General features: G+C 31.9%; 2 protein-coding genes across 3 annotated transcripts; one reads left to right on the top strand and one right to left on the bottom strand.

The window, feature by feature from the left end:
• LOC108904487 (nose resistant to fluoxetine protein 6-like) lies at positions 1–24,929 on the top strand. The gene is made up of 12 exons (XM_018707080.2): positions 1–195; positions 2,575–2,805; positions 11,540–11,757; positions 14,168–14,373; positions 17,439–17,754; positions 22,137–22,300; positions 22,414–22,582; positions 22,690–22,883; positions 23,835–23,960; positions 24,015–24,220; positions 24,281–24,423; positions 24,477–24,929. Exons 1-12 carry the CDS (start codon positions 42–44, stop codon positions 24,636–24,638), a joined length of 2,289 nt encoding a protein of 762 aa, XP_018562596.1. The 5' UTR covers positions 1–41; the 3' UTR covers positions 24,639–24,929.
• A 30-nt stretch (positions 24,930–24,959) lies between these two features.
• On the bottom strand, positions 24,960–26,718 carry LOC108904488 (uncharacterized protein C6orf136 homolog). 2 transcript variants are annotated; one of them, XM_018707082.2, is made up of 6 exons: positions 26,496–26,718; positions 26,149–26,312; positions 25,882–26,100; positions 25,606–25,830; positions 25,483–25,552; positions 24,960–25,232 (listed from the first exon to the last, which is right to left on the bottom strand). In XM_018707082.2, exons 1-6 carry the CDS (start codon positions 26,613–26,615, stop codon positions 25,116–25,118), a joined length of 915 nt encoding a protein of 304 aa, XP_018562598.1. In that variant the 5' UTR covers positions 26,616–26,718; the 3' UTR covers positions 24,960–25,115. The 2 variants fall into 2 exon arrangements, with proteins under 2 accessions (XP_018562598.1, XP_018562599.1); XM_018707083.1 differs by having other exon boundaries at positions 24,964–25,232; positions 25,882–26,094.
• Positions 26,719–26,966: the final 248 nt, after the last annotated feature.

The raw sequence follows: 26,966 nt of genomic DNA, 5'->3' as shown, positions 1-26,966 counted from the left end.
AGCTATTAAGCCGAGTTTGTAGCGAGAGCGCGCGTATTAGAATGAGGACTTCCTGGGGTTTGTTGGGAGTCCTTATTTTAAATTTTGGATGTGCCGCTGGCTTTGACAATGCAACTGTTGTGAAGATAGAAGTACATGTGAATCGGACGTCAGTACCGCCGCCACTGTTTGATCCCAATTTAAACGTAACGAAAGGTAAAGTGCCGCAAAAAATTCTAACAGTCTAATAATTAAGTTACTTTTCTTAATTTGCTTGTTTTTTTTTTATAAATATAGCAAAAATTCAATTGAGTACTAGGTTTGCAATGCAAACGCTGCCTATCTACAAAATTATAATCAAATTTAGGGTAAAAATAAACGTGATATAATTTGTCACAGATACAGGGCGTCAAAATTTTTAAAAAATATCACATCTAGGCAAATATCTCCAAATTGTTGAAGAAAAACTGCCTATAGGATTTTTTTGTTATAAATTCTAAAAAGCAAAAGTTTCAAAAAAATTGTTAGTGTAGAAATTAATTTTCTTTTTTTTTTTTTGGAGCAATAACACTGAAAATTATTTGGAAATAATTTTCTCCGATTTTTGTTGAGGGCGTGGTATTGCAAATAGTATTTTCCTAAAATCCAATTAAGAATCAAAAGCACCCATGAAATTTCCAAAATAGTCAGAGGCGTAGAAATTGTGGGTTTCTTAGTAGCAGTGTTTTCAGCATGTCCGTCACTGGTCTATACAGGGTGTTTTCTAAGTACGGTCCGTAACTTCAGGACACCAGTTCTTACGGTATTTAAAGAAAACAAGTTTCTATAAACATGTGGACGAAAACGCTTAGATTCCGAGATCAGGGTGTTGAAAATTTAACAAATATACAGGGTGTCCCGAAATTCATGCAACAAAACTTGGTCACAGATTTTCAAGACAAATTTAGGGGACCCGTATTTTTTATTTTTGCCAATTGGCCCCCTCTTTCGGAGTTACAGCCCCCTGAAGTCCGCCCCTAAGAATAATCTTTTTTTTATATGTCAGAACCCTGTTGTACGAGAATCACTAAATTTGGTACACAGGGGTGTTATGACATGTGGAATCTGATGGTGCTGCGTTTTTTGGCGGGGAACCCCCTTAAGACAATTTTTCGTGGGCCCCCTTGTCTTTGGAGCCAAAAAAATTAGGTTGCATATTTAAATTTCTTAAAAATTATCAGTCCACTTAAAGCCATTAAATTTAGAAACTTTTTGTCTCTTTATACTTTTTCCGTAAAGCGCAATGTTTTCGAGAAAAATGTCAAAATGTCATCCAATGCATATCGTGATTCGCTATTTTCCTCAAAAACATTGCGTTTTACGAAACAAATATCAAGAGACAAAAAAGTCTCTAAATCCAATGGCTTTCTAGCTAACTAATAATTAAAAAAAAATCATATTTGCGACCAAATTTTTTTGGTTCCAAAGACAATGGGGGCCACGGAAAAGTGTCTTAAGGGGGTTTCTCGTCAAAAAGCGTAGCACTGTGAGATTCCACATGCCATAAAACCCCTGTGTACCAAATTTAGTGATTCTCGTACAACATGGTTTTTGAGATATAAAAAAGACTTCTTAGGGGCAGATTTCTGGGGGCTGTAACTGGGAAATAGTGGGCCAGTTGGCAAAAAGAAAAAATACAGGTCCCCTAAATTTGTCTTAAGGATCTTTCACCAAATTTTGTTGCATGAATTTCGGAACACCCTGTATAATATTTGAAATTGATTTGGACCAGTCAATGTTAGGTTCTTAATTAAAGAGCTGCATTTTTAGTATAAAGTGAATTTTAGCCGTCACCAGTGGCGTAATTAGTCTTGAGTCAGTCGACGTTTTCGTCATAAAATGTAGAGTTCGAAAATAATAAAAATTTAAAAAAATCCATTGGCGCTTTAAATTTTATTACTCACGCCTAACTACGTTACTGTCGGCAGATAAAAATTGACTTTATATTAAAAATGCAGCTCTTTACCAACGTACAATAACTGCCAAATTTTAAGAACCTAACATTGACTGTTCCAATCAAATATTAACATATTTTTTTAAATTTTCAACACTCTGTATCTCGTAATCTAAGCGTTTCCGGCCATATATTTATGGGAACTTAGGAAACATCCTGTATAATTTTACACAAATTAAGTGAAGTGACTTTTACTTAGTCAAAGTTCTACACCCTGTATACTAAAACTTTAAAAATATACTCCAATTGTGACATTTAAAATTGCAAAATATCACAAGGATTCATTTAAGTAGGATCAGCATTTTATTGGTTTTTATTTATATATTTTCTTTAATCAATATATACCCCCAAGAAAAGTATATGCTAAACATTTACGTCAATAACAATTTAAAAAGTAATTATTCCAAAAATTTCCTTCGAATCCACATGTATCAACAGATCCGTGTGCGGTATTTTCATTTTTATTATTGTTCGTATATAAAAAGAAGCAAGATTACCAACAATAAAATTTATTTAAATATTTAATTTCAAAAATAAATTCCATGTAACAAACAGTTTATAATCTAAGAACTCTTAGGTATACGCAATATTTTTATTCGTAGAAGACGCAAATGAAGGAGATCCTATTTACTACTACACGACAGAAACCAGTGAAACAAGTGAAGACACAGTGGCTGAAACGAAATCCATTCCGAATATCAACAACCTTAATTTTCCCTACAACCTACAAATAATCAAGGAAGTTCTGAAACAATTGAAAAACGACAAGTGTGTTCGGGACACCACGTTGATCTTGGAAGGAATGACGCAACATGATAGATGGGCCTTAGAAAGTAAGTAGTTTTTTTATTCTTAAAATTTGTCCTATGATGCCGAAATAAAATCGACAAATTCGGTTTCCCGTAACTTTTATTAATTTTAAGAGGTTGTTAAAATTTAGCTGTCAAGCTGTCGGTTTGTGTTAATGTCTATTACTTTCGTTCCCCTTATTTGTTCGCACAAATCAAAAGTCGTTATTGTAACGTCAGTTTGAAAAATTACTCTTAGATTACTGTTATCAAACTCTACCATCTACGTGGTTAATATAATGGAAACATTCCATAATTAAATACTGTGAAATAAACTGCATATGTTAAATATACAGGGTGAGTCACCAACATGGAATAAATTCCGTATATCAAACACAAAATCGTTATAAGAAAATACTCAGACACGTCGATTAGTATTATTAGTAGCGCACTTTTTTATTCAAAAAAACATGTACAGGGTGTCACAACTAGGAGATACTACGTCATCGAAGATTTTTTGAGGAATGAAGTTATTTTTTGGGATTTTTTGAAGAATGTGTAAAATTAACATTCCACGAAATTTCAAACTTCATTCCTTGTCGTTCAAAAAATACAGCATGTTAAAAGTTATTCTTTAACCATTCTTAAAATTTTTAAAAATGTATGTTGTGCATTTAATTTGGTTCCAAAATAGAAGTTTTAATTTTGTTACACTTGTTTACTACAATTGATTCCATCTAAAATACCAATTTGATACTTTTAAAATTAAAAGAATAGTAAAATCTTTAATTTGCTGCATATTGATAAAAAAAATATTTATAAATTAGCGTTATAAATAATTTTGTGTTTGATATACCAAGTATATTCCATTTTTGTGACTCGCACTGTATAGATGATAGGTAGGTACTGTATTTTTCAGATTATCGCATTTATAACCTGAATTCACCCAAAACATGCAAATTTCCGTGATTGTTATTTATAAATAAATACCTTTGCAGCATAAAAATGCAGTTTAAATAATGAGTTACAAAATCAACAGTCAATTTGTGGGCAAACATTCAAAAAATTGCGCACAAAATGTTGGATACACAAAAACTTTTATTTTAAATCTAGCAGTCTATTTACGTTTCCCAACGCTTTTTTGAATGAGGGCGAGAAATTTATTTAAAAAATAATCATTAGAATATGGCACACAATACCCTATACAGGGTGTTTTCAAAAGACTGGCCCAGGGAATTACCGTGATTCAAGATACAGAAAGTTTTTAGAAGTTTTTATGTAAATAGCTCCGAAGATATTTGACGTAGACTGATGAATGTTGCGTTGACAATTTATCTCATTAAAAGTGAAAATTAACTGAACTAGTATACAAATATGTCAACAGTGACTAGAGGAACTGAGTATTTTGAATTTTACTACAAAAAAATGTCACAAAATGTAAACGTTATCCTTCTACTTTATTAACAAAACGAGCTACAGCAGAAAATCAAACATTTCTCGATCCAAAATAGGCAGATTTGTTAAGTATTAATTTTTTTTGTACCTAAACTCTAAAACTATTCGTTTCATAAAAAGTGTACAATATTTTTTGTCCGACATAGAATTTTGAATTAAATAACCAGAAAATGTGTAAAAAAATAATAGCCAAAAAAAAGCAAATACTTTGCTGCTTATTTGAAATTTCATCATATATTATTCCACATTTCTAAGGCACCTAGATTCCCAGATATTATTGTTTACAATATAAAATATCTTTGAAGTAAGATATGGTATTCCACAGGGTTCGGTCTTGGGTCCTTTACTTTTTTAATTTATGTAAATGATATTACTAACATTTTTGACAGTATTATAGTATTTTAAGTATATTTTTCGCAGATGACACCAGTGTTACTAACAACAGCAAATTCAAATTTATCCGTTTTTCTTAATGACATGTCTTTGTTGCAATCATTAGCAAACGATTGGTTTTTCAGTAATTAAATGACTGTTAACATGTCCAAGACTAAAACGATGATCCTCAGCTTTCGCAACATAAATAACATAAGCGACTTCACTAGATTATGTTAACTGTCATCAAAAGTCGACATTTTCGTTAAATTTTCAGTTGACAATGTGAGTCTTTTTTGTCACCTAGCTGCAAAATACTTTTACGTTCTGGAACGCCAAAGTCTTTTTCGTTCTAGAACATAAAACAAATGTCAAAAGAATGTGTCATTTATTCGAAACTTATTTATAATTTTATTAATTATTAAACAATATGCATTTTAATTCAATAACATTTCAATACAAAACAGTAACCATTATAAACAGGACGATTACAATTTATTTTGCACTATGTACATGTAAATTGAAAGTATCGATATTGTAGTGAGTTAAATTTATGCCAGATCCAGTGCTGTCAGTTACCGTAGCTTTTAGTTCTGGGTGTTCAATGAGGCTGCAGCTGTAATTGTTTAAGTTTACTGCGCACGTTGTATTATTGGCAAGTTCCGTAGGTTCTGCAGAAGACGATAACAATTTATTTGAAATTGAAATTTTATTTTGTATAGAATTTTTTATATACGTGTCCGCTACCGTATTAGAACGCCACTCCCCATGTCGTTTAATGGTGGTAATATCGGCCCCTGCGTCGGATGAGGTAAACTGAGATAAGTTGCTATTTCTTTTGGCACATTTCTTATTTTGTTGACGCCAACCACTTGATTAACACATTTTTCCCAGAGATACTTACGACCAATTTTTCCGAAAATTTAGTTAATAACTTTTTACCCTGTATATCTAACATTAAACTTGATTCAAAAGCTGAAAGAGCAATCATTTTTCCATTAATTATGTACTCTTGTTTCATTTCGGTAACTCGATCCGTTTTCGAGAAAAATCGATTTAATGAACACTATGTTTTGATAATACAAGAATTTAAAAGCGAAAGAAAACGTGTTTGTTCATGTTATTACAACAATTAACAATAAAACAAATGCAATACGTACAAATCGCTGCTAACGAAGTCAGACGGTGAATTCTTCGAACAATTAATCATTATTACGTATTGCATTTGTTTTATTGTTAATTGTTGTAATAACATGAAGAAACACTTGGTTTCTTTCGCTTTTAATTTCTCGTATTATGAAAACATAATGTTCGTTAAATCGATTTTTCTCGAAAACGGATCGAGATGCCGAAATTNCAGTTTTTTTACGCCAGTCGAAAAACTACTTTTTCATAATTTTGACCATTGTTTTAATAAAGTTTCCCAACTAGTCTCGAGTTGATTTTTTAATATTTTGTTTATAACACGTTTCTGAACAATATTCCGCAGAAAAACTTCTAATAGTATTTTTTTCCCGAAAAAAAACTATAATGATTGGCCTAAATGTGATATATAAAAATTAGTGGGATATGAAAAGAAAAGAGTGAGGTAACTAAGAAAAAATAATAAAATTGGAATGACAGCAGAAGTGGTAGAAATTATATTTTGAGTTTTAAAAAGGAAGATAATTTAATAACCATAGAGAAACGAGTGTAGTTAGTAAAGAAAACCATATACAAAAGGAATAGAAGAAAACAATCACAAGAACTAAATCGATTGAAGCCAAGAGAAGTCAAAGTAAGTCCAATAACGAAACAAGTTAAATGTTATAGAGGAATAACCAGTATCGAGTAGGCCGCACCTAATTAAAGTCATAGACGAGGGAGTAGTAATAAAGAAATATTGGAAAGAAGACAAATAACAAGGAATTGACAGATGACAAGACAAGGACAGAAGTTGTGCTAGACGGTTCAGAAAAGGATTAGAGGAGAGAAAGGACCAACAAGAGAAGAAATAAAAGTGTTAGACAGTGATCAAAAGGTATAAAACCTATTCAGCGATATATAAACATCAATAACACAATTGCGACATACGATAAATAATTAATTAAATTACAGAGTTATCATTTTTAATAAAGTACGTATTGTGCATTGCGATATTATTAGAATAGGCAAAATAAAATATATTCCAGATGTTACACGAACAATTACGCTTGTCATGTCAGTCCCAGCAAAATGTAAACACTGATGAAACTCTACGTATTTCGTGGATATACAGAGCGAAAAATAGATGTCGATTCATAATATAAAAGGTTACTTTAAGCCTCTTGGGGTCGTCATGTAAATTTCTTATAACCCTCATTTTCGGATTAAATGATTTTGAGGCGTTTTGCTAGATGTGATATTGACATTAGTAATAATTTATTCGAACGGGAAATTACCAATTTATTTATAAGACTCCGTAAATGATATTGCAGGAATATATTGTAACAGAATGAGTTGAGCCAAAAATTTTTAAAATATCAAAGGGAAAGGTAAATTTTTGAAGATAAAATTAGTAAAAATGTTTTTGATAAAAGTTTTGTAAAAAAAAGAATTACAAACAAAATTTAAANTAAATGTGATATATAAAAATTAGTGGGATATGAAAAGAAAAGAGTGAGGTAACTAAGAAAAAATAATAAAATTGGAATGACAGCAGAAGTGGTAGAAATTATATTTTGAGTTTTAAAAAGGAAGATAATTTAATAACCATAGAGAAACGAGTGTAGTTAGTAAAGAAAACCATATACAAAAGGAATAGAAGAAAACAATCACAAGAACTAAATCGATTGAAGCCAAGAGAAGTCAAAGTAAGTCCAATAACGAAACAAGTTAAATGTTATAGAGGAATAACCAGTATCGAGTAGGCCGCACCTAATTAAAGTCATAGACGAGGGAGTAGTAATAAAGAAATATTGGAAAGAAGACAAATAACAAGGAATTGACAGATGACAAGACAAGGACAGAAGTTGTGCTAGACGGTTGAGAAAAGGATTAGAGGAGAGAAAGGACCAACAAGAGAAGAAATAATAGTGTTAGACAGTGATCGAAAGGTATAAAACCTTAATATAAAACAAACTGGTATTAGATTTAATATTGAAATCCAAATAATTGGATATTGTTATTTAATTAAGTCAGAGTAGAATGTGGCGTAGGTAGAGTTTAAGAAAATTTTATTGATCAAAGTTTGGATAATGTTGGTAAAATAAATAAAATAACATTAAGTGTTAGCCATTCACATTATTTTATTTAATTGGAAATATAGTGAGTTCAAGTCATTCAAGTCATTAAATAAATTAGAAATTTATTTTTACAAGAAATAGAATACCTAGTCAATGAGACTACTCACGTTAGACTAAAATTTGATAATATCTTAAATTAATTTTTCAAACAAAAGCTTTCTCTAAACATAGTGAACAAAAAAAATGTGAATTAAAGTACAATTATTATATGCTCATGTAAGCTGGCGCCCAGACAAGAAAGAAGGAAGTAAAATACAAAGAAAAAGTTAAGCAGAATAAGAAATTAAGGTAAAAAAAATTACTACATCTCAAGGAATTATTACAATTTGTTAATACAACATTGTCATCTTTAAAATATTTAAAAAATAATTTAGGTAATCAATATTTAATGATTATATTTTATTTTTTTACTAAAAATAATAAACCAATGCGAAAGGTAAATAATAGATAATTACAGGTTGTGGTTGAATCGCATATTATACGAATAATAATTTAATTAAAAAAACATTTATTAACAAGTGTTTCACGCAATACTTAGATGTGGTGACAGCGGCAGCCCCTCTACAGGGTGATTCAGAACTTATCCAAAAAAAATGGATGTACAGGGGACTCTTACAAATACAATTTTGTAAAGAAAAAATCAAAAAGGGCAGTTCGAAAATGATTTAAAAATACACTTCTGCACGGCACTGGAAACTGGTCCACTGTAGAACCTGACCTAGCACAATGTGACAATTCCGAGTTGCTATACACGCAAGCCATTTTTGATACTAACTACTAAACAACTATTGTAAACACCACAGATAACAGGTAAACACTAACTCAACGACGATTGCAAAATCGGATTTCAGTATTCGGAGTCGCTGAGGCCACATGGCTGTCCACGCGTATTGCGAATGATGCTAGAGACTACAGTCATCCAGCTATATAATGGTTGAATGTACTACAACATCAATAATTTTTTCTCGGAAATTATGAGGATTTTACAAAAAAAATTTTTTAAGATAGTCACTCCATTTCTCATGCCGCATCTATTCTCAAATTTTTTTGGATAAGTTGTGAATCAACCCATAAAAGGTACAAAACCACCAAAATTATAACTTTCCAAGGAAGGAACTTTCATTACTTTTCTTCTCTCCCGCTAATTTAGATCGGACGAAGTTGGTTTAAATAAATAAAAATGGAATTTAAATTGTGTGAAACAAATTTTCACAAATTTGTCTGTCTTATTTATATATTGAAGTTGTTGGACAGACTTGTGGAAAAACATGTAAGAACGCGAAACAACTACATTTGTGGCTATTCCGAAAAAAAATTTTTTTTTTTATTTTTCGCGTGTTGGTTGGTGTTGATTAGGACCAGAAAGTCTACGAGTAGAAGAAAACGGAGATAAGGGATCTGCATTTAAGTGTTAAGAAAAGATGCGGATTCTTTGGGAATGTCAAGATGCAGGCTAAATTTGATTCCATTTACTGGACAAACATTCAAAAACAACGACGAGATGACGAAAAAGCAGGTATATTTTATACAAAATCATCAACTGTATTAAGTTTTGTGGAGCTTTTAAATTGAATGAACACGAAACGTCTGAAAATTCTGGTATTTTTCAGAACTTGATAAAACAGGTAGACGTGTAGACAATACATTAAAATGCAATCATTTTCAATTAAAGTTTAAGAGAATTAAACAGAATGAGTTTAATTATTTTTATACTACCTAATATTATTGGTTTTATCACTAACAATAAGCTACGCTATCTAAGAATATATAATAATAACGATACGTTTATTGCGCAGCAGCTTATAAATTCAATTGCAGAACAAATATACCTAAATAAAGAATTTAATACATCAGAAATTCCCAAGGAATAAAAAACCAATATAAAAAATAAATGCGCATTGGTTATATACAATTGTTGAATTTAATATTGGTACAAAATTGATGTTTTGTCAATGATGTATCATGTCATATGTCAATATGCCACTGTATTATTAGCTTTTATGTGGGGGGGGGGTTGTTTTAGGTTAAAAAGCAGCACACCTATTAAAACAAATGTCACGGGCCGCCACTGAATGGTGATTGTAAAAACGCATAGAAAGCATGGATGGAACTTGCGTTTAAACAATTTAACAAATTTTATTTTGAAAACAATCGTTTTTGACTAACAATAAGGTAAAGGTACAAATTTGTATGCGCGAGTGAAACTTTAAATTTCATCAGATTTAACAAACAAATTACCACCTTCTTCCAAATTAGGAAAAAACGTTTTACCGAAATTTGAACGACATAAAAGAATTATAGCCAACTTGATATGCGACGCTAGTAACGACCGTAAACATTTGAATAAGGAGAATATAAACAAAGCAATGTGTATACTTGATCGACGTACATAATTAAAACATTTATATGGTAATATTTGAAACGAAGCATACCACACAACCTCAGCCTCGACATGGGCCGATGTATTGGAAACTGTGGCGTTAAAACCTTAAAGTTTCGAAGATGTCCCATTGCATACCAACTAAATAGTTTGATATTGAAAAAATGTATATTTTAAGAAATGTCGTAGACGAGTAGTATAATATTTCCAATTTAAAATGTCTGGAGCATAAATTTATAGAAGGTGTTTCTGAGAAAGTGCAAACGTTTCAATTTTACAATACAAAATATTCAAGTTAAAGAAAATAAATTTAGTTTTTAGCCATATCTGGAAAATCTAAATAGCTATTACGTTCTAATTTTACATAATGGGTAATATCCTGTCCTACTAGCATCTGGTAAAATTTCAGTTGATTGGAAAATCCAGTGGGGTGCAAATGGCGAACCTTTTTCGAAATAAATGATACGCCATTGAATAAAATAATAAATGTCATATTTAGAATGCACTCTATGCACATTCTGAGAAAAATATCCACTTATTTCATATCCATAAAATACATATATTCAAGAAAAACCAACGTTCATTTCGTGCACACAATTTTTTACAGATTTAAAATAAAAAAATGTTTCTTTCAGCTGGAGCCGATCTACTATCTTCAAAGTCATTTGATTTTGAAATATTTCACATTCAAATAGACGTCACAAAAATATTTTTACACGAAAAAATATCAGCTTTATATGTACCTTATACAAATCTTTCCTTTTGCAAAAAATTACTTTAGTGATAGGTTTTTAAACAGTAACAAAAAAATTATTTGACACTGGAAGCCTTGAGTAATGTGTAAAGTTTGACATTCTTTTAGGAGTTATTCCCTTAAAAATGTCAAAATCTCTACCAATGATTATTTACTTTTCAACTTATAATTGTATTTCTAACAAAAAATTCGTATAAACTGTTTTTTTAGAACAAACAGTTTCAGTTACTTTTTATTTAGGTACTTCACTGTGTTATTTGTATAAAAAACTCGAGACTCTAAAATGTCTAGTTCTTTGAACAAATACTCCTAAAGATTGGTCGCCCAAGTTTCATCAGTTTACATCAAGCATCCTCAGATATATTTCAGAAAATGTCTTATTCTTTCCTAATTTCAACACCATGTAAAACGGAGCTAACTACGACCCACGCTCATATGCAACTTTTTGCTTAAAATAATTTGTTCTAGTACCCCTTTGAAGAAACGCACTTATTTCAGAAACACCCTAAATAAAAACGCTGACCAAAAAAATTTAAATTCGTGACTTTCTTTCAGTGTTCGATTCCTTTCCGAAGTTTCCAGTGGGAATCATCTACGGCAACCACTACCAGATGGGAAACTTCGACGAGTGTGTAGGCGTGGAACGCCTACTCAAAGAGGAAGAAGACGAAATCCAGCTACAGGGTCAGTACTGTCTAGCCGACATTCACTTCCAGCGCAAGAAGGAGAGCAACGGAAGGTTCGCCAGATCGACGAATAAGGCTGAAGTCAAGGTAAACGGAACAGGTAGTTGCTTTATTAATTTTCGTAATTAGTGAATAAATATACAGGGTGGCACCAAAATGTTGGATCAAATTTCGATGGACTATTCCTATCACAAATATACAAAGAAGTTTACACAGGAAACAATAAGTAAAAAATGTATACAATTGTAGCATTATTGACTGTTTATATGTAAATTAAAACTAATTACAATTTGTATCACACACTGGCAACAAATTTTTCATGAAAATTTATATAAGCAAGGTCTGCTCAGAAAATAACCGAACTTTTTGAATTACGCGCTAATAGAGATATTTAGTGATATATAGTTGGCAGCATTGCGTTGCTCACAACCTCCTTTGTAACCACATGTTCTTGAATCTATATCTAGAGGAAACTTTCACGGAAACGTTTCAACTTTTGAAACAACCTTATGGAGATGATTCTCTGAGGCGTATGCAATGTTACGAATGGTTTTCATGATTTAAAAGTGGTCGTCAGTCAATTGACGATGATTAGAAATGCCTTGGAATTGTACTGATGACGTCAATGTTCAGAAAATCAAAGATCTGGTGCGTGCAAATCGTCGACTGACTGTTAGAGAAATTGCAGAAAAGGTTATCTCTCAATTGGGTCATGCCTTGAAATTTTGACTGGAAAATTGAACATGCATGGAGTTGCCGCATTTGTTCCTGGTTTGACGACCGAACAACAGAAAGAAAATCGTGTGGAAATTGTCGGCAACTCCTTGAAGAATCCAATGACGATGAAACATTAATTCATAGGATCATAACGAGAGACGAGAGCTGGATTTACGGCTACGACATTGAGACAAAAGTTCCACGCCCCAAGAAAGCAGGTTAGTCTCGATCCCATGTCAAAGTGATTAATGGTGCATTTTAAATCCTTTCCTCAATAAAGGTGAAACAGTGAACCGCAAAAATAGACCAGAGCTATGACGAGACAACTCATGGTTCTTGCACCATGGCAATGCGCCCACACACTCAGCTTTGTCAATTCGTCAGTTTAGTGAAAAAAAAAAATACTATCCTCGTTCACCCTCCTTACTCGCCAGACCTAGCTCCCTGCGATTTTTATTACCGAATTTAAAATCAGTGTTGAAAGGACGCCGTTTTCAGACTATTGATAACATCAAAGCAAATTCGTCAGACTTTAAGGGCCATTTCAAATGACTGTTTCGCAAAATGGAAAGACCGCTGGGAAAAGTGCATGAATAGGTTAGGGGAGTACTTTGACAAGGGCCAGTAATGTATAAAATAAAAAAAATAAAGTTTGGTTATTTTCTGAACAGACCTGGTATTGTAGGTTTTGCTACCACATTACTATTGATGTTTTGTGTATTTATTCTGTAATAGTTTTGTAATTTTTTCTAGAAATTATCTTGGGGTACTGGGAAAAATATAAACCACAATTTATTACATATCATTTTTTTTAAACAATGATTACATTTGTTAAAGTTGCTAAAAATAACACACTGTTAAAGATGATTTAAAATCATTTTTACATGTTATACATAAGTACCAATAAATGGGAAACTTTGACACCGTACTGATATGTTCAAGTTTTTGAAGCAAATCCATTTGTTGTATTTTGTTGAATTGTACGAGAATGCTTTTTATACATTGTTACAACAATGACAGTTATTTTGCACAAACTGGAAGCCCATAACAAAACAGTACATTTTGAAGATATTTTTTCCACATAGTATTTAAAAATCGTTACAACTTTGAAACTTAAGAAATTCTTATCTGTCTAGATATTATTATATTCACTTTATATTCTAAAATTTGTAACGAGGCCAACGAATCACCCTGTATAGTTTTCGGATATTGCTTAAACAAAGGAAAATCCGTAGAAACTTACTTTCACGAATTTATAAAGTACCTATCTACTTTATTAAGTTATTAAACCATTATTTAACGCTTGATAGAACGAATTATTAGAAAGCTAATATTCCTTGTAAGTAGCTACGAGTATTGAGTATCGTGGAACTATAACTAAAAATATAGCTACGTATAGAGATGGTTGAGGCATATGAAGGGATCAGTTACAAAAATAGATATTCAGGGAAATAGATTTCCAGAAAAAAACTGGTATTTTTTCTAAGCCCAATTTTCCTGGAAATTTGGACCTCTGAATCAAGGTCAAATTGAAACAAATCGCACTCGAATTAAAAAAATTAGTAATTCCAAAGAGTAATTACTTTATCGTAAAACTTATTTATAAATATGGAATTTCTAACCCATCTACTTTCCTGATTCATGTTGTAAGAATTTTTCTTTGGAAATTAAATTTTCTATCTAGAAAAAAATCTAAAAAATTCCCTTAAACCATTTTAACCCTCCTAAACACATTTCTAAAATTTTCCCACTTTCATAGTTAATTTTCTTTTTTTTTTAGACTGACAGGAATAAATTCAACAACAGCGTGATACACTGGGGCATATGCCTCCCGTCTTCGTGTTCTACAGAAGACGCACAAATATTTGTACATGAAGTTTTCACTTCGGCGGTACATAATTTTGACGTGGTGCACGTGAGGGTAGACTCCGATAAATGCTACCACGAGTCTTCTCCACCTTTTACAGCTTTGGAGATAGTGTATAGGTGAGTTTTAAAGACGAAATTATTGAAATCTATGAGAAAGCGAAATTAATGAATTCTACAAATTTGTCGTCTTTTCAAACAAATTCTATGAAACGAACGAAGTGGCAGAGAGTAAAACTGCAATGAAAAAAATAAATTTGTAAAAACAAATTGCTTGTGTATGACCTTGCGCCGTGTTATTTTAAAGTCACCATATTATTTTATATATTTTATATATATATTTATATATAGTGAAAACACTATGTTTAGTTTAAATCTCAGTATCAATAAACTCTGCCAACTGATGTGATATGACAATAGGGCGATAGTTAAGAAACAAACGGCAACGAATATGGCGGAAATAGGTAATTTCGCGAAGTGTTTGTGTATCTTCATTGTTAAATATCTGTATGATATAATGAAAAAACTTGTATATGAATCAAGAAAGATGAAATTTGACATTAATGTCACCGCACGCGTTTGTTTGGGATTAGATTAACCTGCCCAGTGGTGGGGTGTGATAACCGCGAATATTTTTATTCGCGGTTGAAAAAAATTAGATGGAACTTGAGAACACTTATATGCATTTATAAAAGTAACCACCGTATAAATATTGTCTCCATTCAAAGTTATACCTGAATTTGAGGCACCTTTTTACACGTTGCAATTAATTGGCAATTTTATTAAAATTATCAAGTTTAAGACTACCAAACTTTGGAAAAAAGAATCAAACATGATATCAGGAACTCAATTCAGAATTATGTAATTACAATAACGAACCACATACTCGCCAAATATTTGGAATAAATACAAATATCAAATTGTGAAAAATTACTCAAATTTGATCTATATTTAATTAGAACCAGTTCTGCTGGTTTCAATTTCACGGCTAATTTATTGAAGTTAGTTTATGAAGGTATTTATTGGATGAGAATCTGTTAAAAGTAAAACAAGTTTTAGTGATCACATGGTGCGCAGTTGAAATTAAAAATCATTTACAAAATTTTTGCAAATATTTGTAATATATTTTGTGGGTGAAATATAATGTCATATCTTAAATGTCATTGCCGTTGAATTCCTACTAGTCTAATCTAGTGACAGTCATCTACTAATATGTAGGTACTATGATTCACAGCATATACAGGGTGTTTGAAAAAGTTGGTACAAAAAAGGAGGTGAAAGTAGACCCAAAAATAGTAAAAAAAAGTTCCTATAAACATTGGTTCCCCGTTACTGAGATATAGCCTTCCAAAGAGGTCTTATTAATTGGATATTTTTTTAAAATAACTTTATTTCTGATTAAGACCATGGCATGAAAAACGTATAGTCCGGGCGAATTAGGTTTTTTTTCAAAAATCGAGCCTAACTCAAATTTTATGGACTTAAAATTAAGTAAAAAATACACAGAATAAAAGTCTAAATTTGTGTACTTATTTGTAGAGGTCGAGCGTCATATTGTTTATAATAAAAGAAAACAAAATAATTGCTCGTCTTTCAGTTTTTCGCTTATATCTCCGAAAATAAGCCTCTAATCGGCAAGAGGTATACTTATCGATTTTGTTCCAGAGGAAATTTGCTACAAGGATAGATTTTTGCGACAGCTCGCAAAAAATTTTTTACATTGCAAAAATAGCGGTGAATAAAAAAATGTGCAAAATTTTCAAAATTAATTAAAAAGAACAAATTTGACCAAAATTGGATGAAACTACAGAAAAAGGTAACTGTTGGGGTGCTCAACAGATACCCGCAATTCGGATCCTCAATTTCAAAATGGCGGCCTACTGCAAAATTATAAAGTCGAAAATGCGAGAGCGTATATCTTCTGCCCAAGTCAAGATATCGAAATTCGGTAAAAAAGGATCGAAAGGTAATTACATTGTCTCACGTTTGCGTAAATTTCAGATTTTTAAAAGTTGTAAAATAAAAAAGTTATTAACAGATCGTCGCCAGATACCGAAAAATACATTTTTATTGACTTTTCACGTTTTCTTTTGTGATTTCATTATGCTTTCGATATTTTGAAAAGTAAGATGGTCTTTTTACGTATTTAAAGACAAAAGTCAATTATTTCTTTGAAAAAATGATCAGTATTCTATTTACCGTTCTCAGCAGAGGTCGAGGTATGTTACAATATCAACATTACATATAAGTAGGTACTGCATTTTATAGTATTTGAAAGAACTGTTACATTCAATTCTACCATATTTTATTCAATGAATTATACTGCTAGTGAAAGTTGCTTTTTTTAATTTTTATAAAAATATTAAAAGTAAAATAAATATTTAATGTATATATTGTAGACAATGTAAAAAAATTTTGCGAGCTTTCGCAAAAGCCTATCCTTATAGCAAATTTCCTCAGGAACAAAATCGATAAATATACGTCATATCGATTACAGGTTTATTTTCAGATATATTTTATTTTATTTTTTATTTTATTTTATTTTACAGTTTAAGGAATACTACAGGTTTTAAAGACCCGATTTTTGAAACAGGCATGTGTCTGGTCTAATTTGATCAGTAGGTAATAATCATACCATATGGATCTTTAACTATCATAAGTTTCACCTAAAGCGGTTATAAATAAGGATAGTTTTCTAATTACCCTCAACAGAATTTTTTTTATCTTTGAATTATCAAGCAAATAATATTATTTTTTTAATGATTTCGATTTTTAGATTAGAAAAATTTTTTCTGCTTTTTTTTCGAATTCTGTATAGTTTAGTCAGAAATAATTATTGTGACACAATTAATATACGAGTTATATGCCCCGTCCAACATTGTAGGCCAATAGAATTGAGCAACAATGACATTCAAGCTATGGCGTTTATTTTATAGGTTATATCTCACCTACATATGTTCAAAATATGTCGGTAGGTAGACAAATCGGTCGTCATCTCATTTATGACGTACTGATAACTAACAAATTCGAAACCGATCGGATCTGGTGATTCTTCCAACAAAAGATCTTAGCTACGTACCAGATATTAAGAGTGTAATTTAACGCTAGACCGGGCATATAGTCCGCAGAGTAGTTGTTTCCCGCTATAACATTAACTAAAAATGAGATTTTGTATTGCATTTCAGTTGTATCATAGGGGCCTTTCTCATGTTCACCTTGCTGGCGACGTGTTTTCATTGCATGTACATAAGAAAAAGGAAGAGATACATAAATTATAACGTGGATTCGTTGAGGTCGAGGAAACCGAAGTTATTGCACGAAGTTGTGATATGTTTTTCGTGCATAAACACAATAGGGAAATTTCTGCACGTCAAACCCAACGAGCTGAATCTGGAATGCATCTGCGGCATCAAGTTTTTGTCGATGAGTTTGATTATAGTGGGGCACTCACTCATATTCTTCATGGGAGGGCCGATGGTCAATAGGGATTTTTTCAAAGAGGTATGTATTGGACGAATTGTGCTTAAGTTGATTGTAATCAGTGGCGGCACTCAGAATGACGTTTTGGGAGGATAAATTCAAATATGTATACTCTACGGTCGAAATTATAGAGAGTGATTCATCGCTAGCTTTTGGACTAGTAAGGGGGATGAAGCGTGCCGGGAACGAAAATCCATTGGCATGTCTGCGTAAAAGACAACAAGATATAGAAAATAATGAAAAAATATAATAAAACATAACATCTAAATTTTTTTACGGTTTGCTATAACAGGCACTTTGATCAATTTTAATTATTACAGCATTTTAGAACGTCCCAGTTGTGTTTTTTTAATTTATAAATTTATTATAGCCATGGAATTAGACCTCTCGTCTACGCTTATGCTATGACGTTTCTCAGGACGGGTTAAATCAAGTCCGTTTACACCCACTAAAAAAGCATTTCCCTATTCCCTAAAAAGTGCAAAAGACAGAGATAGAACATAGATTGACGTTCAGTGTAACTCGGTCTCTAGACGATTATAGATTCTATCGATGTGCGTAGCGAGCGGCACAAAGATAAATAATATTGAACCGTATAAAAATCATTTTATATTTTATACGCATTATGGTAATAGTGTTTTTATATTATGTCTTAGTCACTCTTTATAATTTCGACCGCGGAGTATAGGTGGAAATAAAAGTGGATATAATGTTTAAATTTTTAAATTAATTAATATTCTCTTACACGACAATCAAAGAGGAAGCATGGGCTCTTGGAGGTGCGTCACTGAATATAATACGTGGTAGTTTAAGGAAATTCGGAAAAAAATGAGAGAATTTGAGAGAAACAGAATTTAAGACCACCAGCGGCATTTATTAAAGATCTTTCCAACGTCGGACAAATCAATGTTTTACGTATTTTGTATGTGACCTTTAAATCAAATATAATACTTGTAGTAAAATAATACGCCAATATTAGTTTAATGTATATTTACATAATTTTAGCGTTCCTGACAAGTAAAGTGTAAAGAATTGTTTGTGGACTGTATTTCTGGTTCAGGATGAATTAATTAATCTAAAGCAATAAAGAAAATCATTCTAAAAGGTTTTTGTCATAAACTTTTATTCGATAATTCTGATTTTAAAAGGTCTGTTTTTAGCAGAAATCATGGAAAAATACATCATTTGAATTATTCATAAAAAAACGCGTACACAGTATACAGGGTGTAACTAAATAAGTGTAAAACATTTAAGGGGGTGATTCCTCATCGAAAAAAAGATAGGATCGTTCATATAAAGAAACTTCATTGGAGCATCCCTTGTTAAGATACAGCCCCTTAAAGGGGGTACATAAAATTTGTTTAACAATTTTTTTCAAAAGCACTAAACAAGTTACAATATTGAAATTAACCTGACATTTTCTACTACCAAAAAGACACTTAGCCAGTAATTTATTTGGTTTACCCCATGGTAGTAAGGGGTGGAAAACGCAACCCCTAAAATTTATTTCCAACGTAATTTTTTGTCTTATTATTTTTTTACCATTTAAAAAATTATTTCCGATAGCCTGTTTCATTCTAAAAAAAAATGTCTCTTGAATTTTTTGCCCAAATTAAACCAGTTCGCAGTAAAAAATTATTTTACGAACAACTACAGAGATACATCGTCATAAATGCGGACTGGATTTACTGTTATTTTGTAGTTACTACCTGCATTAAATGATTAAAGGGGAATAATCAAAACTAATTTAATAATAACAAAACATACAACATGTAGAAATCATAGTAAATGTTCAATATGTCTACCTTCAGACATTACGCATGCGTCTAGACGTCGGCGCATTGAGCCACGTATTCGCTCAAATATTCCTGGAGTCTCTCTAATTACCCTGCACGCATCGATAATGCGGTTTCTTAAGTCCTCTACATCGCGAACAGGAGTACGATAAACCAAATGCTGCAAATGGCCCCAAGTAGACAAATCCAGAGGATTGAGATCCGGGGATCGAGCGGGCCAATTCTGTGGTCCTCCTCGACCTATCCACTGATTTGCATATGTTTCAGTTAAATGCTGACGTGCTACTTGACTAAAATGGGCGGGAGCCCCATCATGCATAAAAACCATATCCCTTCTGACGCCCAAAGGAACTTCCTCCAGCAGTACGGGGGGATGCACTTTTCTTAAAAATTGAACGTATGCCTCACCATTTAATCGAGGAGGTAGAAAATGAGGCCCAATTAAATAATCCCCAATAACTCCGACCCACACCTTAAGAGAAAACTGTTCTTGATGGTTAGTTTCGACAATAGCGTGATGGTTTTCATCAGCCCATATGTGGTAATTATGAAAATTAATAATCTTGTCCCGAGAAAAACTACATTCGTCTGTGAATTCGATCGTCTTCAGAAAGTCACGATTTCTTCTAATCATTTCCAGCATCCAATTGCAAAATTCAAGACGGTTCGGAAAGTCTCGCGGTAACAGTGCCTGTACTCGTTGCAGATGGTAAGGGTATAAGAGATGTTCCTTTAAAATTCGAAATACCGTCATATGATCAACATTTAGCTGGAAAGCAATCTTTCTAGTACTGGTAGTAGGTTGTTCTTCTATCAAATTAAGTACTGCTGCCTCAAGCTGTGGTGTTCTTACTTCTCGATGGCGACCACAATCCTGCGTTCTTTTGTTGAATGAACCATATTCACGTAATCGTTGATGAAGTCAGACAAATATTCTATGTGAAGGATGCTGCCGTTGAGGATACATTTCAGCATATCTTGTAGAAGCTTCTAACCCATTCCCCTGCGACAGACCGTAAACGTAATGCATATCAGCCATTTCCTCATTTGTGTATGCCATTTTAATAACAAGTGAATTATTAAAGTAACAAATTAAGAACAGAACAATACACAATTAGTATTACTTCAATTTCAAAAATTTACAAACTGACAGCTTGATTCCAATTTAATTGTCAGTATCGCTAATGGCGGCCTACTAGATAAATTAGTTTCGTATTTTCGTTTTATGGCGATATGTATCTTGTTCGTAAAATAATTTTTTGCTGCGAACTGGTTTAATTTGGGCAAAAAATTCAAGAGACATTTTTTTTTAGAATGAAACAGGCTATCGGAAATAAATTTTTAAATGGTAAAAAAATAATAAGACAAAAAATTACGTTGGAAATAAATTTTAGGGGTTGCGTTTTCCACCCCTTACAACCATGGGGTAAACCAAATAAATTACTGGCTAAGTGTCTTTTTGGTAGTAGAAAATGTCAGGTTAATTTCAATATTGTAACTTGTTTAGTGCTTGTGAAAAAAATTGTTAAACAAATTTTATGTACCCCCTTTAAGGGGCTGTATCTTAACAAGGGATGCTCCAATGAAGTTTCTTTATATGAAAGATCCTATCTTTTTTCGATGAGGAATCACCCCCTTAAATGTTTTACACTTATTTAGTTACACCCTGTATAATAATATACAAATTTGTGCATACTTTATCTACCGATACCATGTAAATTAATTTATGGGATAAGACGATTTCCTTTTGAAATTATCGACTAAAAACTGAAATTTAAAAATTCCATATTCACTTTTTTATTGAAAACGGAGGGTGGATTTTTTAAACTCAGATATTAGGATATTTTTTTGTGGGGAATTCGAATATATAGTCATATTACCCGTGCGCTTACCAGGATGGGGAAATAACATGCAAATTTTAGTTTTTCTTACAGACGCATTTTTCTAATGTAATAATTTTCTAATATGTGGCATATGATTTATTGTTCTTCTTCGTCTTTGCTAAAATATTAAATTATTAATTTTTATAAAGAGCTTTTTGAACACAAAACATTCAACTATTCCTTAAAACGAATTTTTGACAATTTAACTAAATTTTTATCGGCAATATCAAGAATGTTAAATAATGTAATTTTCCTGTGAAGAGCGTGATTTCTCCAAAAATATTAATTAATTTGAAGAGCATAATATATATTTTACGAGAAATTTATATTATTATCTTAACTTACACACTGTCAATGATAATAATTTAACTGACAATGAAATGTCAAAATTTCGTTTGAAGTAACAGTTGGATATATTCAATTATTTTGTTTACAAAGTACTCTTGTAAAATTGGATAATTACCTATATAAGTATGTTAACGAAAACAAATAATAAAAAATTTCAGTTTTTTATCGATGACTTCAAAATGAAAAAGATAAATAAAACCACGATTAAAAATTATTATTTATTATGAAAAGAGTGACTAGATACTAGATTGGTTGTTTTAACTTTTAACTCTGCAAAATCGAAAATGGAGTTGAAAATTATATTTATCTTCTACTAAGATTATTTTCACGTATAACATTTTTTTGTTGTAATTTACATTACGTACTTCAATTTCAGATGTCCACGAAACTAGAAAACAGTCCTCTACTAAACAACGCGTTACTTGTGGATACTTTTTTGTTAGTCGGCGGATTCCTTCTCTGTAGACTTCTACTAATCGAGCTTGACAAAAGAAAAGGCAAACTCAACGTGATTATTCTCTACTTTGCCAGATACATAAGGTAAGGAAAGTACATTATATGTATGGATAAGAATGATAAGATACATATTACATACACAGATACATAGCATGGGTACTTATATTGTGATCTGATTGTGAAACTATTTTTTTCAGACTGACTCCTTCGTATATTGTTGTAATTGGACTGTACATGACTTATTTATATAGGACGGGGTCTGGACCTTTCTGGAAGTCAAGAATAGGTTTAGAAAGAGACAGATGTTTGAGTTCTTGGTGGACAAACGTGTTATACGTCAATAATTATGTCAATACAGACCAATTGGTAAGATATATTTTTGTATATAAAATTTTGCCACGAGCGCTAAGAAAGTTTTCAAATACCTTGTATAGTTTTGCATAATATTTTAAAACGTTTCGATTTTTTTGTAGTGTATGTTCCAATCGTGGTACTTGGCCGTCGATTACCATCTTTTCATAATATCGCCTTTAATAATTTACCCCTTATGGCGTAAAAGAAAATTTGGGGAATCGCTATTGATTGTCTGTATTCTGACATCGATCGCGACACCGTTTTGGATTACTTTTAAGGACAATTTGGACCCTACCCTCATGGCTTACCCTCCGTAAGTATCACGATAATTGTCCGGTTCGATCTCAGGTTTGTCAGCCACAACATCGTCTTGCCTGACAATCTTTTTGCTCTCCCTGCCTGGTAAAATAAAATATTTTCTGGAATAAATTTTAATACAACTAACCACTCGGATACCATGATAGAGAAATCGTTCAACCTGCCTCAGATTTTCTCCTGGCTACGGTTCTATAGTTCAAACAACAACTTTGAATTACCTGCGTAAATTTGATTTCAATTATTCAATTTATACCTAATCTATATTAAAAACTATTTAGTTAAAATGACATAAATTTGTTTAAAAAATCATAAACCATTTTCATAATAAAAACAAAAGCTTTCTCGTAATATTTGAAATTAATTAAAAGTAAAAGATTTTAAAAGAATACACTGGACATAATCATGCAGCTAGATCACGTCGGCTTTGTATTATCGGGTGCTGCGATTTAACAGATGATACAATGGAAATGAAAACAAAAATACGACTTACCGTTGCGAATTTAATCTACATTAACTGGGATACGGGAATAAAAACTGTTCTATCTCTAGACAGTTTTGAATGTGATGGTCCCGTCATTTTCACTTCACTAAACTTTATTAAAAGTGCACTACAAACTACGAAATACAAAAAATTATTAGATTTTACACTTTTAAACGGAGAATAAAAACTTCAAGCGTCTATTTTAAAAAATCGCGAGTACACATCACAAATTCACAAGACGAGGGCGGCAAGGGCGCTGACAAAAAACGATGCTCTTTTGTTTCCGTTCATTTTCCATTTAACTGATCTAATTACACCGATCATTAAGCGCGTTCGATACATAAATTAAAAGCAGTAAAAAAAAACACGAAATTCAAATACGTAAAAAATAGATGATTTTCATACAAGTATATGCAGTAAAATCAGGACTTATTTAAGGTATTAAATAATTGCTTTCTATTACAGAGAAATGGAAGACATATCTACGAACTTCTACTTTTTAAATGTGTACATAAAAACCCATATGAGGTCTAGTTCGTATTTTTTAGGATTGCTGTTTGGATATCTGGTGCACAGGCTTCAGTCCACAGGGTAAAATCAGAGTTAAAGATGTAAATTACGTTTTTCCAATTGATAACTTTTCAGGACTAAAATCAAGCCTTTAGTAGTATGGCTCGGTTTGATCCTCTCCGCAAGCCTAGGAATAATGTCCATGTACTCCATTGTTATTTTTTATAATCCAGAGCATACGGAGAACAGTTTGGAGTCAGCTGCTTATTCTTCTCTCCACAGAGTTGCTTGGAGTTTAGCAATTGGATGGATTATAGTAGTTTGCGTAACGGATAATGCAGGTTTATATCAATTTTCTGAGACACTAATGCGTTTTCTGATACTTACCTAATGATTTTCAGAAATAATAAATAAGTTTTTATCATACAAGTTCTTCATACCAGCCAGTAGACTGACTTACTGTGCCTATCTAGCAAATGGGTTGATAGAAGTTTACAATATGGGTGTCCTTAGACAACCTGTGTACTTAAGCAAATATGAATTGGTAAATGGTAATATTTTTGTATTAGCATTCCTTTAACGTGGAAATATTTTTAGGCTTGTAAAATATTAGGTCATCTAATCCTTACTTATACAGTAGCATTCATCCTGTGTATATTTTTCGAGTCTCCCATCCATAGCTTGGAAAAAATACTACTGAGGAAGGACAAAGTCAAGGAGCAGAAACAGAACTCGACATTAACTCCTATGGACGAATGACCAGTCTATACCGAGTGTTTTAAAAAAGGTGCCATAAATTGGGGGTTGAAGTAAAAACCAAAAAATAAACTCATGGTAACTTTTTTAAATCAGATCATTTACAAAATATTTATCTACCTTTATTTATTTATCTCTATAATAAATGTATCTTAAAAAAGACATAATAAGGTTTATAAAAAAATGTCATCATGTCCCATCACCTAATTTTATGGCACTCTTTTTGAAACACCCTGTATATCATGTTTTGTAAATAGAGCTATTTAATTTAAATTAGTTTTGTAGACAACCAAATAAAACAATTCCAAATCATGAGATATTTTATTAAACTTTTTTAACAGATATAAATAATAAATATTTAAGAAACTTGTTTTCACGATAATATATAAAATTCAGAGTGCTGTTGGAACGACAACTACGCTTTTATATTTACAATTACAATAAATAAATTTAATTTTACACCGATTTAAAATGCATGATTTACACTAACGAGGTGAGTTCTGAAAACCTCGGAATTACCCCCATGAGCAAGGCCAGCTTGGCGGCTTCAACGCCAAGTTTAGACGGCTCTGTCACGGAATCCGAGTCTGGCATCATCTGGGGAAAAAAGGTAATTTTTTGATTTTTTAATCCTAAAAATTATTTAAGAAATTCTGGTGCATGCAGAGGAGCCGTCTTAGAATTCCACCATTGCTAAGTTATGATCAAATTTCCCGATATTATAACTCGATGCATTTGAAAATCAATTAACACCACTTTTGTTAATTTATTTTTAATATATCTTATGCTGAAGCAACCGGTCAAACTTCTAACAAACTGTATATATTAACAAATGTTAAACACTCACCTTATCTGCTACGTGCTTCACAATCTGTCCCTCAGAATTCACATAAAACGTAGAAAACCCGTCATACCAGCTGCAAATACACATAAATAAATATATTAAAAAAAAATTAAATAATACACCAACTTCTCAGATTTGTCATCCACCATTTGTCTAAAGTTCCACAACCGGAACTTCCAAAACAACAACATGACCCTCAGACCCGATACGCCCCTAATTCTCCACCTCACTTTCACCGTGGAATCTTCAGGGTGTTGCGTGATTTTCAGAATTTCAAATTTCACATAAGCGAATCTTAAATGTCCAACTGTTCTCAACAATGCCACTTGCTTAACGTAACTGTAAAGTCCTCTAAACGAATATAGATTTAATAAAACATCTTTCAACATGAGTTCAACTTACTCTGTCCTTATATTCCTTATGTGATCCTCGAATACTACATCTGGATGGTATATACTGTAATCTAAAGGTTGAATAAATATCTTGGGTAGCGTTTCGCCAAGAATATTGTATACGTGGTTCAGTTTCTCTGGACTGGGTTTATTTGAATGGGAACTTCTTGAATCTTCACTAAATTTGTCACTATTTTCTTTAGCCAGCGAGGCATTACAAAAGCTAGAACTGGTTATATGACAATCACAGCTTATTATATCAATAATGAAGTTTTACCTCTGATAATTTTTACCTATATTCGCCATACTGCTCGTTATATTGCAGACATTTTCCTTTGTTACTTCATCATACAGTGTTTCCCTGTTGTCAGTTATACTTGGCCGACTTGTTCCGTTTTTCTTCTCGTTACAATATACTTTGGTATTAATTAATGTTGAATACTGAAAATTAGGTAACCGTCACGTTTTTGAGGTTATAATTAATTTATGGTGTGATGAATTTAATTAACACATATTTTAAGGGAATAGTAAATTAAAGAATATTCTGAAGAATTAAGCAAGTTTATTAAAGATTAATATAAATTAAAAATAAATTGTAAGGGAAACAAATTTTTGCAGTATTACCTGATCACATTGTGAAAATTGTATAGATATTTTCTCGGCGTTAGCAATGCTTTTTCGAGATCCTACGAGGCCGGTTATATTAACAAATTTGTTTGAAATATGCCTTAATCCCAACGCCATTGTCTTTATTATACTTAAAACAATAATGCAATATTAATTAACCACTAACATTCCGGTAAAATCCTATGATCGACCACTATGACATGACCTGCATGACCATGACGTGACTGCACATACTTCTATCCAGTATGTGCGTGACTGCTGATTTACGAGGGTGGGAGAGAGGAGAGTACAAAAGGAGAACGTTCGATATCCATGTATAATAATATCCCCAAACACCTTCTTCTAATATAACAAATAATTTCAATTAAACCCTTGAATACTATTTACAAATTAAACCATAAAACATAGAAAGTATGTCTGTTTTATTTAAAAAAGATAAAAAAATCGGTCGAAAGCATAGAACATGCA

The sequence above is a fragment of the Anoplophora glabripennis genome, unplaced genomic scaffold (assembly GCF_000390285.2).
Source record: "Anoplophora glabripennis isolate ALB-LARVAE unplaced genomic scaffold, Agla_2.0 scaffold84, whole genome shotgun sequence".
In the NCBI taxonomy this organism is placed as follows: Eukaryota; Metazoa; Arthropoda; class Insecta; order Coleoptera; family Cerambycidae; genus Anoplophora; species Anoplophora glabripennis.
The sequence above is the reverse complement of the archived record's forward strand: the minus strand, read 5'-3'. Positions and strand labels throughout refer to the sequence as shown.